Source organism: Sinocyclocheilus anshuiensis, unplaced genomic scaffold (genome assembly GCF_001515605.1).
Source record: "Sinocyclocheilus anshuiensis isolate Anshui unplaced genomic scaffold, SAMN03320099.WGS_v1.1 scaffold234, whole genome shotgun sequence".
Classification (NCBI taxonomy): domain Eukaryota; kingdom Metazoa; phylum Chordata; class Actinopteri; order Cypriniformes; family Cyprinidae; genus Sinocyclocheilus; species Sinocyclocheilus anshuiensis.
In genome coordinates, this window is record NW_015544165.1 from 2,482,800 (window position 1) to 2,492,754 (window position 9,955).

The following is a 9,955-nucleotide window of genomic DNA, read 5'->3' on the forward strand; positions in this document are numbered from 1 at the left end:
TCTGGGCTGCCAGCAGACAGGTAATCACACACACACACACACACACACACACACACACACACTTTATTTCATTGTTTAATTAGTTAGCATGTGTTTGCAGTTTATTTGCATTAGCATGAAATACAATGTTTCCTGTGTTAATTTGGGTTTTAATAAATTTGATTACCAAAATAAATACAGTGCTGCTTGAAAGTTTGTGAACCCTTTAGAATTTTCTATATTTCTGCATAAATATGACCCAAAACATAATTAGATTTTCACACAAATCCTGAAAGTAGACATAGAGAATCCAATCAAACAAAGGAGACAAAAATATATACTTTGTCATGAGAAAAATGATCCGGTGTTACATATTTGTGAGTGGCGAAAGTATGTGAATCTTTGCTTTCAGTATCTGGTGTGACCCCCTTTTGCAGCAATAACTGCAAGTAACGTTTCTTGGAACTGCTGATCAGTCCTGCAGGAATTTTAGCCCATTCCTCAGTACAAAACCACTTCAACTCTGTGATGTTGGTGGGTTTCCTCCTATGAACTTTAACTTTGTTCTTCTTTAACCATCCTTTGGTAGAACGATTTGTGTGCTTGGGGTCGTTGTCTTGCTGCATGACCCACTTTCTCTTGAGATTCAGTTCACTGACAGATGTCCTGACATTATCCATCAGAATTTGCTGGTATAATTCAGAATTCATTGTTCCATCAATGATGGCAAGCTGTCCTGGACCAGATGCAGCAAAACAGGCCCAAACCATGATACTACCACCACCATGTTTCACAGATGGGACAAGGTTCTAATGTTGGAATGCAGTGTTTTCTTTCTCCAAACATAACGCTGCTCATTTAAACCAAAATGTTCTATTTTGGTCTCATGCATCCACAAAACATTTCTCCAGTATTCCTCTGGCTTGTCTGCATGACCTTTAGCAAACTGCAGATGAGCAGCAATGTTCTTTTTGGAGAGCAGTGGCTTTCTTCTTGCAACTCTGCCATGGACACCATGGTTTTTCAGTGTTCTCCTGATGATGGTCTCCTAAACATTAACATTAGCCAATGTGAGAAAGGCCTTTAGTTGCTTATTGAAACCTTTTCCAGCCTGATGAGCAACAGCAACTCTTTTTCTGAAGTCCTCGGAGATCTCATTTTGTTTTTGCCATGATACACTTCCACAAACATGATCAAACTTCTTTAAATAAAACAGGGCACACATGACACCTGATAGTCATCTCACTGATTAAAAACACCTCTGAACAGATGGACTCTAATTTCACCTTCAAATTAACAGCTAATCCTAGAGATTCACATACTTTTGCCGCTCACAGATATGTAATATTGGATCATTTTCCTGAATAAATAAATGACAAAGTATATATTTTCATCTCATTTGTTTGATTGGATTCTCTTTGTCTACTTTCAGAACTTGCATGAAAAGCTGATGATTTTTTGGGTTATATTTATGCAGAAATAGACAATTGTAAAGAGTTCACAAACTTTCAAGCAGCACCGTATGTTTTTCCTGCTACATTTAATGCCTTATGCTGTCAAAAGAAACAGAATAACACCTGCAAAAGTGACACAAAATCAACCCATATCTAATTTCCTTCACGACCACTGTCTGCAAGGGGTTTATATGAATCGCTTAAAGCCTTTCCCTTGTGACCTGTTTTTTGTGTAATGTATATTGTAAAATGTTACAATCACTGTTTCTTTCTCTTTACAATGCATGCAACATCTGATCAAATGTCACATTTGACAATCTCACCTTCCCTGTTTCTTTATCAGGAAATAACTAAAGTGAGGAACAAAATATAAGTCTTGGACAAGATTTCCTAAAAGACTATTCTTGTAAGTATATGGATATGCGGGAAGAGATGGGTGGAGTGTTAGAGGTGAATGAAAGGAGATCAGAAATTAGGACAAAGCTGACAACAAAAATGCTACTGAAGGATGGTCTGGGAGGAGCCCACCTGCTTAAAAAGAGAAAGAATATCAGCAGAGAAAGATGATGATGTTGTGTAGACACTAACTGTGCTCCTGCATTGATGGTCAAATATAGTGGTGTAGATATCTAGCACAATCATAAGGTAAGACTGGGTGAGTTTATATATTTTTATTATATCTACAATTATGTAAACCTTTTGAGTGTATTCAATGACTGACTTAGAAGAAATTGAAATATAAATGCAGTGTCACTTACCACTTATTTTTTTTCAATAGACTTTTAGCAATGCCAAGTATTTTTCTTTTTTAAGATTTAAAGGCACTATATGTCAGGAAATGGACAGAGGACTCAAATGCAGTTCAAACAAAAAATAGACTTTATTCCGAAACCCAAGCCAGCAAAGGCGTGAAACACCACAGTTAGGGGAATGCAGTGGTGTGGCGCTCCCTGCGCACACATTCACCAAGACAGGGGGGCTGAGAGGAATACCGGAAAACGTCCAGAATCGTACTCCCAATCCGGCCTCACTGTCCACAGCCGCGATACTAATTCCTCGCCTGAGGATCCTGGAAACAGTGCAGAGAGTGTAGAGGAGAGTGAAAACTCAAAAGCGCGCCCATACGGCACATAAGGACATAAGACATACCCACGCCGAAAAAAAGACAAAGACAGGAATATATAGGAAGTGGGAATGAGTACCAGGTGCGGGCTAATAGAGCGCGCCGCCCCGCGAGTGAGCGCTGATTGCTCCACCATGTGTGTCTGAAACTGACAGGACCAAAACAACCACCACGTGCAAATGACAACGACAGCGCACAGGTGAGAGGCAGAAAGGAGTCGGAGAAGGTACCGGTACTGACACTATAATGATTTATTTTTCTTTAGAAAAGAAAAAAAAAATCTTTATATGTCCTATTAGACTCTATTGAAAGCCACAAGAATGAGCATCAAGGTATCATTTATTTTGCATGATGGTCCAATATTATATTATATTATATTATATTATATTAAAAAGTTTACTAATATGTAATTTTTCTTGACAAGGTATTTGCAACTTGGGTGGTTCTTGTTACAAGTAAGTTTGATTAAAAAGGAAGCTGTTGTTAAAACCACTTACTGACATTTGTATTAGAGAAAAAATATGCTAAAACCCCTAGTCTGTCATTACTTATAGGTACACGTATCTCACCTTCCACTCAGAGTAGGTCTGATTTTCCTTCTTTATAATTAAAAAGAAAAAGAAAAAAACGTAAAATCGTATAATGACATCCTGAAAGGTTCTCATGTGGCTACCCTTAAATCCTGTCCTTTTTTTTTTTTTTTGGATATTTGTTTGTTTTTTGGTATTTTATTTTAGGTTGTATAACTCAGTGGTTTGACCATGATGACCCTAATGATGGAAATGGAGACAGTGAGCTCTTGGCTGACCTTCTAGGTGTATATCCTGAACAAATATGTCCAAATCCAGTCGATATATATGTAGGGTCCGTCTCTGGCATATCATCATCTCAAACCTTTCAAGTGTGAGTGTACAGTATTAAAAGCATTACAATGGTTTCTGGTTATTATTTTGAGCCATATAACAAAAATGATCTTACATGAAGATTTATATGTAGGTTATTCTGTTTTTTTTCTGAAGATATGATCCAGCAATTGGGTTTGAGTGCATCAATTCATATCAAGTAGGAGGGTTATGTGACGATTATAAGGTGCGCTTCAACTGCCCAGATGAATGGTGTTCAAGTGAGTGTCATTTACATACAAAAACAGACCCAGTGAGTTACCAATTTACTGATTAGCAGTTTACAATGTCATTAAATTGTCTGAATTACTTGTTCACCTTCATTATAAAAAGTGGTACATATTATTAATTATTTTAGAACTTCGATATTATTAGACTAGGAATCTGTCAAAAATTTTGAATTTTACCTTTCTATAATAGAAACCAGTGTGATGATCCTTTTTTTTTTGGTTTGGATAAGCTGATGGTATTTACTAAGTTGGTTTTCCTCTGTTAGAATGTAGGACACGCTGGTTTAACCAAGGTAAACCCACTAAATTTGGACAGTCTGAGTATCTGCAGTCAATCCTGTTGGCATACCCACTACAGGTCTGCGTTGAGCCCATCGCCATTGAGGTGACAACCAATGAAGGGATCTCTGTACTGCCGAATGAAAATTTTCCAGTGTACGACAAACAATTTCACACGTTCTATTTTAAACTCATCCCATTTACTGTACAAGTTACAGTATGTAATCTGACAGTTCTACATACAAAACACTAAAATTCCTAGCATATTATAAGATGCTTATTTAGATTAGATTTTTTTTTTTGGTAAATAATATTAGCAGATTATTATTTTCTGCAGATATGATCCAACACAAGGCTTTGCTTGTGTGAATAAACCACTAAATGGATGGTGGTGTCAGGATTACAAGGTCCGTTTCACATGTCCAATGAGTTTTTGCCAACCAAGTATGTATATTCATTTGATCTACTGTAATACTGTATGTTTTTTTTTTTTTGCCTAACAATTTTCTCTTTAATGTATTCATCCGAGTGCGTAACAAAGTGGTTTAATTCTTACAAACCTGGTAAAAATGTTGGAGATTTCGAACTCTTGGATACACTTCTCAGTACGTTCCCTGGAGAAATATGTCAGAATCCAATTGGAATAGAGGTTCAGACCGTCTCTGGCCAGCCAGCAATTCTAGCTGGATTTAACTTTCAACTGTGAGTCTATCAAGTTGTAACACTGAGTATGTCAATAAACAAAAACTTGTGTAAATGTTTTTTTTTATGATGTTCTTGAATTATTTAATCTTTTTTTAAGATTTATTTCAGCATCTGGGTTTGCTTGCACAGGATATTGTGTTGATTATAAGGTGCGCTTCACCTGCCCAGAGGATTGGTGTTCAAGTGAGTGACATTTACACACAAAACAGATCCAGTGTGTTACCAAATAACTGACTAGCAGTTTACAATATCATAAAATTTTCTAAAGTGCTTGTTTACATTACATTATAAAAATTTGTACGTACTGTAGGTATAATTTGCACAAATGTCATGCAAAATAATATCAAAGCTCTAAAATAATTCAGATGTAAGACTAAGAATATGTCAAAAATATTTTGAATTTTTCCTTTCTATAACAAATCAATGTTATGAGCTTTTGTTGGGTTTGGATAAGATGATGATATTTATTAAGTTGGGTTTCCTCTGTTAGAATGTAGGACACGCTGGTTTAACCAAGTTATATCCAGTAAATTTGGAAAGTCTGTGACGCTGCAGTCAATCCTGTTGGCGTACCCACTACAGGTCTGCGTTGAGCCCATCGCCATTGAGGTGACAACCAATGGTGGGACCTCTGTACTGCCGAATGGAAATTTTCCAGTGTACGACAAACAATTTCACATGTTCTATTTTAAACTTCCTTCAGATAAATTAAATAATGATATGGATACATTGTTAATCTAAACACTTATTTGGTGCCTATTTCACCAAATGTGTTTGCATTACTTTTATGCACAGAATATCTGTTGCATATCACTTTCAGTTTAGCCCTTGCAACTCCAACCACTTTCTTTACTGAAATATGGAGTTTAGGAGCAGAAGAGAATGCATGCCCATTGCCCATATGCACATTTGCATTCACAGAAATACTGATTAAACATTTAAATTAGATAGCAGTTCGAGTACTTGTCTGTATGGCTGTGCTTTATCTTAAACACTCACTCTTACATATACAATTGCCCATTCATTTTCTCTGAATTGAAAGATTGGCTTAGCCAATCTGTCAAGTATCTTAAAAATATGTTTCATAGAGCAGCACATTAAATTGGTGCTTCAAGAGCAGTCACACAATAAAGTGTACTGTGTCTAATCCCATTTACTGTACAAGTTACACTATGTAATCGGACAGTTCTACATACAAAACACTAAAATTCCTAGCATGTTATAAGATGCTTATTTAGATTTTTTTGTAAATAATATTAGCAGATGTATTATTTTTCTGCAGATATGATCCAATACAAGGCTTTGCTTGTGTGAATAAACCACTAAATGGATGGTGGTGTCAGGATGACCCCAATGGACTAGGAGACAATGAGAAGCTGTCGTTACTCCTGATAAGATACCCACTACAGGTCTGCGCTCAGCCCATCGCCATTGAGGTCACAACCGTTAGTGGGAGCCCTGTACTGCCTACTGGAAACAATTTTGTAGTGTATGGTATCATGTATTATCCATATAAATGTCTCCAATTAAAATAGACTATGCTGTTATTTCTTAATGCGATGTCAAATAGACATGAGAAGCTTAATCATTGCTTGTTCTGGATCTTCAAGAACACCTTTGCAAAATATTTTGCACAAAACTGCTTATGAATGCCATTTTGTAAATTCAGTTAATATATTTGTTATTTTCTGTAGGTATGACCCGTTAAAGGGCTTTGAGTGTGTGAATGGGGCCTGTCAAGACTACAGGGTCTGCTTCACATGTCCACTGAGTTTCTGCAACACAAGTATGTTTCATAATTCTAATGTATTCAACTTCACTGTGTTGTATGAAGATTTTTTGTTCATATTGTAAAGATGCTTATAATAGTATGTATTATGTCTATGTATAATGTCTATGTATAATAGTTTTTTTTCTCTGTGCTCTATTCATCAGCGTGTGTAACCAGGTGGTTTGATTCTGACGACCCTGAAACAAATGGAAGAGATTCTGAACTCTTGTCTGGCCTTTTCAGTAAGTACCCTGGTTACATTTGTCCAAATCCAATCGGAATAGAAGTTCAGACCATCTCTGGCCAGCCAGCGTATCAAACTGGAAACATCTTTCAAGTGTGAGTCTATCAAATCTATTACATTGCTTTACAGGGCACATGTTTCTGAAAGCATTTTTTAGCGAAACAAAAAATTAACTCCAATTTTTTCTCTGTGTCTTGTGAAGGTATAATCCAGTCTTTGGGTTTGCTTGTGTAACTGCAGGCCAAACAGGAGGAGGGCTTTGTGCTGATTATAAAGTGCGATTCTCCTGCCCAGAGAAATTTTGCACAAGTGAGTGAATTTACACAACAAATACTAAGGAAAGTGGACTGAAAACCAAGAGAGCCTATAGTGAAATGCCAAATTAATTTGTCTACAATTACAATAACATACCATTGAGTTAACATGTCATATATTACCAAAATATATGACCAAAAATCAATGTAGAATGTATATTTCATTGGCAGGGTTGTTTTCTGTTATAAAAATCATAGGGCTTTTCTCACTTGAACTAGTTAACCCTGGGTCATTCTTGATTCATGTTTCACACTGCTTGTAATTTACCCAGGGTTAACAGTTAGGGTATTCATTCACTGACGTTTCACACTATATATTCCCAAACCCTGGGTTAATGTTCTTATCTGCATATTTGCATTGTTAGTGTCATTGTTTGGACAAACGCAGCATGCGACCTATTTACATAAAGGCTTTAGCATTGTGCATCCTCATGTTATATACTGGCAACAGTCTTATCAAGTTTTTCCTGAATGGGCTTTTCGGACTATAAAACTAAGAATAAAACAGTCTCCAATTAACACGTTTTCAGTCATAATTTGACGGTTTTCTCCTCAAATGCTGAATCGACTGTTTATACAATGCATGGTGTTTCTGTGACTGTCCAAAGCATAGATATCTATACGTAGATACCATTCGACTGCTCCAGACAGGTCAATGTGTCTACTAGTTCCTTGGTCTTCTGGGTGTTGAGTGCAAGAATTGTTTTGGGCACAAAACACTGCCAGGTGCTGAACCTCCTCCCTGTAGTCCAAATCATCATCGCCGCTGATCAGGCCTAACACCGTGGTGTCGTCTTCAAACATGATTATGGAGTTAGGGCCATGTACAGGTACGCAGTCGTGGGTGGAAAGGGAGTAGAGAATTGGGCTCAGAACACAGCCCTATGGTATGCCACTGTTCAAGATGAGGATGGAGGAGTTGTAATTGTTAATCCTAACAGACTATGGTCTTTTGGTGAGAAAGTCCAAGGTCCAGCTGCAGAGAGAGGGGCTGATGCCAAGGTCAGTGAGTTTGGAGATCAGCTTAGATGGAATCACAGTATTAAAAGCAGAGCTGATATCGATGAATAGCATTCTGACATTAGTGTTGCTTTCATCCTGGTGATTCAGGGCATTGTGGAGAGCTGAGGCGATGGCGTCCTCAGTTGACCTGTTGGGTTTGTATGCGAACTGAAATGGGTCCAGTGTTGGGGGCAGGCACGTTTTCAGATGGGATAGTACCAACCTCGCAAAACATTTTGCTATGATTGGTGTGAGCTCAGCTTTGTTGGGTGATTCTGTGTTTCCACGATCAAAGCAAGCACAAAAGATGTTCAGTTGGTTGGGGGGGCGGGGTGCTGCTTGATGGTTTGTAGTCTGTGAGGACATGAATGCCTGTCCACATACGCCGAGGATCATAGATATTCATACATGTAAATAATAACTATGGCTGCAGATGCACAGTCAACTTGCTTTTTAATTGTTCACGGACTGGCTTTGACCATGGCGGACCGCTTATGTATAGCAGCCCATAGAAACATTTGGTAATGTGGCATCTACATATACATATCTATGGTCCAAACAACAGTAAATGTGTCTGCATCTTAAGAAGGTACCTATAATCAGTGGTGTATAAAGTACCTGAAAGCCATACTCAAGTAAAAGTACAGATATCTTACCAGAAAATGACTTTGGTAGAAGTTGAAGTCACTGTTTTGAATATTACTTAAGTAAAAGTCTTAAAGTATGTGATATTTATTGTACTTAAGTATGAAAAGTATTTTTTTTATCTTAAACGTACTTAAGTATTGAAAGTAAAAGTACAAGTAAATGCAAAATATAAAAGAAGCAAATAAATATAAAAAATGTTCATACACAGCTTGAGTAGCAAGATTGTGTTCAGTTTTAACTCTTTCTTCTATTTTGTATCTTTGGGTAAGAATAAGGAGCACTTCATCTGGTACTTAGTGTCTTTCATTCCAACATAAGGAAACATTTCTGGAATCTGCATCTGAAATGGCATTTAGATGTATTTACAGTTTATGTATCTCAGAGGGGACATGGATGCATGCATGATGCATGCAGTTACAGATGCATGAATAGGCCTAATGTTTTGTTTTTAACATAAAACGTTGAATACTGATATCTGAAATAATTTAAAACATGAAAAAAATAGTCGAAATGTGAAATTAAAACCGACAGTAGGTGTCAGCAAGTGACTGTTAATGAGTGAGTCATTGAGATTCAACCGATGCATTCAAATGACTGATTCATTCAGAAACAAAGCATTTGACTGTGTTAATGGGTGAATCACTAAATCATTTTTATCAACCGATTCGTGCAAAAAGCTGATTAATTCAATAAGTAAACACTCAGAGACGCAAAACAGTGCTGTGATCTTTGTTTGGAACTATTTTCGTTGGTAACATTGAGCAAAAACAAGCAATATTATGTCTAAAATGTAAGTCACTTACTGCTTTACTGAACTTCTATAAAATGATTATTAAATGTGTTCATGCTGATATCTGCAGAACAACGGTACTCTTTGTGTGATATAGATGTATCTATATTAAATTATATAAATATAAAAAGCATACAGAAGCATTTTTGCCTGTCTATAATTTAGAATGCCTAGAATTTTGAGTTTTAATAGATTAATAAATCAACGTGCGTGAACTTGTGTGATGATTTGGTGATATAGCCTACTTGATGTCAGATCGCACATCATTACAACAACACTTGCCACATTATCGCAGACGATGCTGTATCGCACAGCACACCCCAGACTCGATTTGAGTGGAAAATGAATCATCCACGGTTGTGCGCGCACTTGTTTGCACGTGAGCAAAAGTGTTTTTAGGAGTCTAATGCCGAGTTCACACTGCACGATTTTCAAAGTCGTCGGGTCACCGTGGTTTTCGCACTGCACGACTATCTGAGGTAGCAGTCAGTCGCTGCTGTGTTCACATTGCACG

General features: G+C 37.1%; 2 protein-coding genes across 2 annotated transcripts in view; both read left to right on the plus strand.

Annotated features, from left to right (window-relative positions):
• Positions 1-4,197, plus strand: part of LOC107695737 (uncharacterized) — a 10,917-nt gene extending 6,720 nt beyond the window's left edge. Inside the window, exons 12-15 of the mRNA XM_016495761.1 lie at positions 3,294-3,459; positions 3,576-3,679; positions 3,955-4,097; positions 4,180-4,197. Of these exons, the coding sequence (XP_016351247.1) occupies positions 3,294-3,459; positions 3,576-3,679; positions 3,955-4,097; positions 4,180-4,197 (431 nt within the window). The remainder of the gene's footprint in view (positions 1-3,293; positions 3,460-3,575; positions 3,680-3,954; positions 4,098-4,179) is intronic.
• A 155-nt stretch (positions 4,198-4,352) lies between these two features.
• The window catches only part of LOC107695738 (uncharacterized), a 9,207-nt gene continuing 3,604 nt past the window's right edge, over positions 4,353-9,955 (plus strand). Inside the window, exons 1-7 of the mRNA XM_016495762.1 lie at positions 4,353-4,411; positions 4,770-4,855; positions 5,163-5,188; positions 6,016-6,161; positions 6,367-6,458; positions 6,608-6,782; positions 6,890-6,996. Of these exons, the coding sequence (XP_016351248.1) occupies positions 4,353-4,411; positions 4,770-4,855; positions 5,163-5,188; positions 6,016-6,161; positions 6,367-6,458; positions 6,608-6,782; positions 6,890-6,996 (691 nt within the window). The remainder of the gene's footprint in view (positions 4,412-4,769; positions 4,856-5,162; positions 5,189-6,015; positions 6,162-6,366; positions 6,459-6,607; positions 6,783-6,889; positions 6,997-9,955) is intronic.